This window comes from Terrapene carolina, unplaced genomic scaffold (genome assembly GCF_002925995.2).
Source record: "Terrapene carolina triunguis isolate 2854851 unplaced genomic scaffold, T_m_triunguis-2.0 Scaffold231, whole genome shotgun sequence".
NCBI lineage: Eukaryota > Metazoa > Chordata > Testudines > Emydidae > Terrapene > Terrapene triunguis.
Window position 1 is genome coordinate 13,798,102 of NW_020664582.1, and position 7,366 is coordinate 13,805,467.

Below are 7,366 nucleotides of genomic sequence, written 5' to 3' on the forward strand. Positions count from 1 at the left end.
TTTATTTAAATTTTGCACATTGCGCTTTAACATATTACATCCAAAACATTTTGCAAATGGATGTCTATTTGTAAAATCTTATATTCAGCTCATTGTCATTCTGTACAGAATTATAGGTACAACATTACTTTGCCACTAGGTTGCTTTTTGTAAGTCTCACAGTAAGAGAAACATGTAATGAAAAGAGATGGCATAAATTATAAAAGAGGCTTGCACAGCTACTCAACTAAAGAAACAAGCCTGAAGAAAGATCAAAATTAATGAAATCACCTCTACCAATCTCCCCACCGGAAAAAAAAAGAAAAAGAAAAGAAAAAAAGAAAAAGAATCACATTGATTTTAAGATAAAATTTTGCCATAAGTCACTAAATTAAGTTTTTGAAAGAGAAGGCGCAGTAGTCATCTTGAGGATTTCAATGAAAGACAGAGCTATTTTATTGTATTTAGTTCGCTCCAGCCGTTGTCAACCAACCACTACAAATGGGCCTCTTGTGATCATTTAAGCGGCAGTATTTATTAAATTTCTCCTTCAGATGCTGTCGGTACTGTTCTCTATTGCTGTAAAAAGACTTGTTGTTTGCCATAAATGACTGTATTTCGTCTTGTGAGATAAAGATTTCCTCATCAGAAGTGCATTCAGATTCATCCTACAAAGGGAAAAAAGGTAGTTAAAAACATGAATGTTGCTCTTCCAACATTGCACATTCCCTGTCATTTTACAAATTAGTGTCTCCGGTTCAAGTTTCATACTTATGTATTGTGCTGTTCAAAGTCTACAGTTGCTCTGAACAAAGAATAATTGTCACATGGTGACAACACACAAGTCTTAACTAGCTAGCCCAGTGATCTGGGTTTGATTCACAATGATTTGCTACACGCTGTGTCGGAAGTAGTCTACTCAGCAGTGAACTCTGGCAAAATTAAGCAGCAGCACTGTTTCACCTGAAAACAGAACAACACTCTAAAGTGAAAGATCATGGCAGTAATATGGAACTTTCAAAATATGGAGAGATGCCTATCAGTGTGGGGGGGAAAAGGGAAAAAAGTGTCTGAGAAAATCTGTGCTGGCACTTGCATGCTGCACAAGAGCACAGATGGTGCACACATCTTCATTACAAGATTGCCATTCTACCACTATTATTCCAATTCCACTGACAACTCTCACTCAAAAATTAGAATTACAAATCTCCTATAAGGCTGTCTCACCAACATTTCACCATAAATCAACCAGAAACACAAAACACTAGGAGCAAGGTATGAGGAGCATCTTCAATTACCTCTTCACTGTACCAAGTCTTAACATACCACATACAGATTCTGAATTCCTCAGAACTTATCCCTAACACCAAAGATTCAAAGCAGCAGGCTACGAACCTATGCCTTCAAATAAACTGTTACTTACAAGGAGTTCCACTAAGCTCTTGGCACCTTTTCCAGAATCAGGAACAAGTGATGTTTCTGTAGATTCTGCAAACTGTGACACATTTTTCCTGTGGTCAAACCAAGGCAGCTGCTGCCCATTTTTTTCTGAGTTACAGCAGCTTTCAGCATGGGTGTCTTTGGTCTTGTCAAGGTGAAACTCTGTGCACACAATATTTCCTGAGGTCTCACGGTTACTCGGATCTGCAATACAACTTCCAAGTTTCTGAATCTAAGAGTTAAGATAATTTACAATGAATTACTGGAAGTATTTTTTATTTTTTTTTAACCTGTAATATTGAGTTAATTTCACAATTGGGATACTAAGATTTGGCAAAGACACCAGACAACATTTCCTCACAAAACAATTCCACAAAGCAATATTTAGAAAGGGGGTAGAGAAGACCAGTTCAAATGCTGAATACTTCAGATGACTGGAAATGGGCATTTGGTATGCTAGTTTACTGCCTTCACCAAAGTACTGTTGATTACGGGACCATGGAGATAACTAGCCTATCACTTGTCTCCCACCTGAACAGGGCTGAGGTATACAGGAAGAGGAGAAGGCATAAGGGCAAAATACACTACTAAAAAGTGTATAGGTAGCTGATAAATAAAGAAAAAGCTTTTTTCAGAACTTAATCTGATACTTGCTTCAGACAAAGATTTTTCTGAATGAGAAGGAGGGGAGAGAGGAGATGAAAAACCCACACCATCTTGCCTATACCTGTAGCATTAGCCACAATCCAAATTGGGTAATCTGCAATAAATATTTTACAATACATGCATAACTAAGTTAGAATTCTAAAGTAAGCAGTTGTCCTTACATGCTCATTCAAAGTTTTGCTTTTCTTTTTCTTCTTTTTGTTTTTGCCTTTTGTGTTATCCTCTTCAGAATTAGCCCAACATTCCACACAACTATCCCCATCCTCCTCTTTATCCTCACAGCGGTGGACACACGACTCATCACCTGTGAAAGACAGTTGATTTCCTCTCTCAAACATGTTTTCTATGCTTTCTATACACTAAAGATAATGTGAACATTAAGTTCTTGCTGAACCTACCATTTTCGTCATGGTTACAAATGCCTTCAGTGCAGGCTACATCTGAACCCTCCCGAGATCCCGTTTCACTGCCCTCCATGCTAGATGAATAGCCGCAATCACTACCATTACAATGTGGAGATAAACCTGAGATGAAATGAGAAGTTACTGTAATCTACAGCAGAAGTTATAGGTTCTTTAGTTAGGGCTCTACAAACAAGAAGCTCTTAAATTTTTAATTCATATTCTCTTACTTCTTCCAACTATTTTTTTAAGAAAGTACCTGAAAATATCTTCCCTCACCCTATATTAAATGTTTTCAGAATAAACCGTTATGAAAAACAAGTTTAACATACCTTTCTTTATTTTAGGTGAACCCAAAAGAGTGCCACTACTAGGACAGGTACATGAAGTGCTTTCATTGGTAACAATTACTTCTACACAACTGCTAGTATCTTCTGTACTACCACAGGCTTTGCAACTATTGTCCATGAAGTCTGAGTTTTCCTTAAAATAAAACCAAGAGAGGTATGCAAGTGTTAAAATAACAGCCAGCTGATAACATTAGTCTATTTCTGGTTTCTTTAAATCTCTAGAAAGGATAGTCCTACCACAAGAGAAACTACTGTTGTCAAATAAGGCTGTTAAATATCATGTTGTTGTATCACTTCAAAAAGCAAAATATCAACCTTCAATAAGAGACATCCTTGCTTTCCCAGAATGTGGCCATAGAGAACCCTGTTCCATCAATTCAAAGAACTTACTTCAATAATAGGTACATTTACTGATAGCTAGATGCAGCAGCACAGGTCTTGAAGCCACTGTAAGGAAAAGTACTTTATGGTATGGCTACACTGCAATTAAACACCGGTGGCTGGCCTATGTCAGCTGACTTGGGATTGCAGGGCTCGGGCTGCAGGGTTGTAAAACTGTGGTGCCTGGGCTGTGGTCCCAGTGCTTGGGTTTGAGCACGAGCCCAAAACATCTACACCGCAATTTTACAGTCCCTCAGTGCAAGCCCTGCAAGCTCGTCAGCTGACATGAGCCAGCTGCGAGTGTTTAATTGAAGTGTAGACATACCCTGAGTCACCTTATAAAAGACCATCATTGGTGCTACTTGTCTTTGAATAGCATGCAAATCCAATGTTCTCTTTAGTTAAGTGATTTTTTTTTTTAAATTAGGTTATCATTACTTATTCAAATAACCAGCGTTAGATTAAGTAATTTCACAAATCATAGATCTTGTTTGAAAACTATTCCTTTACAAGAAGGCAAAACTATTCTAAAGAGGTACCAAGTTTCCTTAGAGAGATGCTTAAAAAAAAAAAAAAAAAAAGTTAGTCCCCATCAAAAAAAATAAATAATAAAAAAAAAAAACACTGTAGAGTCCAACGTGATGAACAAGAGAACGCAGAGTGTTATTAACTCAAAATGAGTTATTCAATAGCAACAAACTGTTAAATCAATTGATCAGCAATATTTACCTTCTCCTGACTTATTTCTTTCTCTTCTGTTGCCTGTAAGGGAGCAGGAATCTCACACACACACTTATTTTTCCGCCTATTCTTCCGTTTTTGGCGCTTCTTCTCTTGTTTAAGTTCTCGTACTCTTTCCTCTTCTGAAAACTCTTCACAGAGTTGTTCCAATCGACTAATACCCTGCACCTTTTCCACAGCCATCTGGTAATAAAATTCAAAGCCTGCTTAAAGGAGTTAAAGCTAAACTCTAGCTTCTCCATTTATAAAACAGAAAGGGCAGTAAAAAGGGTATACCGGTAAGGAGTTTGTTCAAAGAGTCAATCAAAGCACTATCACTCCCAATGCTTAAGGAAAATTGTCAATTCAAATGTGGCCCCAAATTTAGATTTTTGGGAAGGATGCTCCTATAAGACTTATGAATAAAAATGCATCAATATAAATTTTATTAAATGATTTAATTATTTCAAGAAATGTAAGTGGAAAGACTTCATAAGCTTAGCTTTGCAGCATTGAAAACCTGAAAACAAACATTAGTGAAACAGATTTGTGAATTTTCCTTGTCCAAAGTGAAAAGTGGAAGAGTAAAGCAAGGAAACGGATTCAAAAAATGTTCTGTTTAAATAATTACAGTACTATTGCAACACAGATAAAAATGTAGTAGTATTCTCATGGCTACAGCTGCCTGGAGCATCCGCAAGATGAGAAATCTAAACCTTTAAAAAACATCAGAATCTTCCATAATGTATTTAGAGTTAAGAGTGGCTTTTCCTGGTTAAGTTTAAACCATTTCCAAAGCAACACAAGCTTTGGGGCATTATACCAGTCTCACTATAGCGGTTTATATTTACATAATATCTTGTACTGGTATAACTTGCCCATGTAGACAGGCCCTTCGAAAAAAAACAAAAATCACAGGAAGATTTAATTTTCAACAGTGTATTTTAACATATTGGGAAAAAGAAGGTTTTATTTTTTTTTAATTTTGAAAAACCGGTCACGTTATGACTAAAAATCAGGCTGCACTATAGCTGTGGTTTTTAAAGCAGCTCCCTCAATAGGGAATTGGAAACGCAAGGTACTAGTAATTTAGAGCCACATCAATAGCAACAACAAAAAATTCTTACAAAATGCTTTGTAAGACTATAAGGTGAGAACAAGTTGAGCCTTAATCTGGTTATAACTTCACCCAATGGGGATTTTATCTTTTTTTCTTTAACTTGACACTTATAAAAATTTTGGACACAGAACAGTCATTATGAAAAGGAACCAGCATAAAAGAAAAACCACATCATAGATCAGATGGGGAAGATAGAACTATTCCAATAAAAATATTGGAATTTTAGTGTCAAAGGCATGCATGAGATCATGAGTGAGTGAATGTTAGAAGGACACACACAAGGTTCTGCCCCAAATTTAGGTATTTGTAGGTTTCCCCCCTCTCCCCAAGTCCTTGGAAGTTTCCAGTGAATGCAGTTTAGTTTGAATTTAGACATTTTGCTATAGCATTTGTAATTCAAAGGCTTCCCCATCTTTCCAATTCTTCACCGTAGTTAAAACTAAATAAGGTAACCTTATTACAGCATAGCTAAAACCTGTAGCGTAGAGAAGATTTTACCATGTCCCTGTGACCCAGTTCACTGTGGAGAGTCCAGTGTACAGCAGCACTGGACTGGAAAATAAAATAATGGCGTGTTTCTCTCCCATTGTTCAAGCTGCATTTCAAGTCAGAATGAAAACAATATCAAATGGTGAAGAATTAGATAATTTTTGTAAGTGAATAGTTAATGTAAAAAAACCTTTAGTTTAACTGCTCGGTCATAAGACTTTAAATAGCCACCCATTTTTACCTCAAAACTCTTGCGTAAAGCATCAACACCAAGGTAAAAAAGCATCTGCCATGTTTGCTCTTCAGCCCGTAGCTTTTGCCAGATTCGGTGTAGTCTTTCATAAAGATGAATACCCAGGCAGGTCAAAACCTCTTCTTGGGCTATGTCTATTGTCTTAGCATGCCTTTCCCTTCGTCTGGAACAAGATTATATATGAGTTTGTTTGGAATATTATGAACAATGTATTGATGTAGAGATATACACAGTATTAAACTATTCCTTTCATTAAGAAAGTCAACAGAAATCTATTTACTGTACATTTAAGGCAGTTGAATGTGAACATTTCTATAGAAGATAGAACAATCTGAAGAGACATTTGCATAATCACAGTAATGATTGTATAGAGTTCTACTGTGCTGCATGCAAATGCAAAATAGAAGGGACCAGAACAAAAATCTGAAGCTGCATCAATTGCTCTCATGACATGTTCATCTGTGCACAGCACCTTAAGGCTACATTGCATCTTCCATTCTGTGGCTTTTGAGGGGAGTTATCCGACCAGTACATGATTTCTACTGGTGGAGGGATATTGCAAGAGCTTTATCATTCTGAATATCAGTAGGGCACAGTTAAGCATTTGATTTTCCAGGATTTATCATTTATCTAGTTTATAGTCTAGTGAGAATTTTAGTTGCACCTTTGAGAGAGAAAGTAGGAAACAAGATGTTTATGATATCTTTCAAAAAAGGTGAATGCGAGTTTACAAATTACCTACCTTGCAATAAAGCAACTGTATCCCAGTGCCAGTTTATAAACCGTTATTAAGAACAAGTATTTGTAACAGGATTCTTCCTCTTTTCTCACAACGCACACAACAGTGAAGAAAAGTCTAAGTTATTCAATTTCAGAACTATATCACCAGTGGAAGATTTTAGGGCAGTAACTGAAAAATGTACAGTGGCTAAACTAATCTATATATAAAATCCATAATTTAAAAATTACTCAATAAAACTTTCATTCAGGATTCCCTTTCTATTTCACATATCTTGAACACCTCAATGGGAAAGCAAGGCAGCCCTAACAAGTGAACATATTAATTTGAAGGCATTTAACAATTTCTTACAATTTTGCTTGTAGATTTCAATGAGCCAAGAGGTTAATGAAATGTTCACTGCTTTGAAACATGATCATGAAGGTATACATCAAATACAAATGGTTACATCTAAAAATCCATTACGCAGCAGAGGCAGAAAATATTAATCATCACTCTTGCAACATATGTTCAGAAATAAAATAAAGAAGCAAAGCGCTAGATAGCCCATTCTAGCAAATTACATACTCATACCCTCCTGCGAACTCTGGTTCAGCTCGACCCAAGAGATGTGCAATGAAGTCTGTTTCACAGCATACATGTATATGACGTTCATGTGGACAACAACGCAAACCCTCATAAAGTGCAGCACAATAGCCCTTTTCTTTGCTGCAGTCTAGTTCACCAATAAGAATATTGTATGCCCGGAGCACTTTATTTTTGCAGTCGGTGCAAAATCTATATTAAAATTTAAAAAAAAAAAAAAAAAAAAAAAAAAAAAAAAAAAAA

General features: G+C 36.3%; 1 protein-coding gene across 3 annotated transcripts in view; it reads right to left on the bottom strand.

The window, feature by feature from the left end:
* GGNBP2 (gametogenetin binding protein 2) overlaps positions 1-7,366 on the bottom strand; it is a 27,207-nt gene continuing 19,841 nt past the window's right edge. For 2 of the 3 annotated variants that reach the window (XM_024195377.3, XM_024195375.3), the window contains exons 7-14: positions 7,106-7,315; positions 5,788-5,962; positions 3,947-4,141; positions 2,819-2,969; positions 2,484-2,609; positions 2,247-2,389; positions 1,403-1,651; positions 1-647 (exon numbers count right to left, since the gene is read on the bottom strand). In XM_024195377.3, the coding sequence (XP_024051145.2) occupies positions 444-647; positions 1,403-1,651; positions 2,247-2,389; positions 2,484-2,609; positions 2,819-2,969; positions 3,947-4,141; positions 5,788-5,962; positions 7,106-7,315 (1,453 nt within the window). In that variant the 3' untranslated portion in view covers positions 1-443. The remainder of the gene's footprint in view (positions 648-1,402; positions 1,652-2,246; positions 2,390-2,483; positions 2,610-2,818; positions 2,970-3,946; positions 4,142-5,787; positions 5,963-7,105; positions 7,316-7,366) is intronic. The other variant, XM_024195379.2, reaches the window with a different exon arrangement.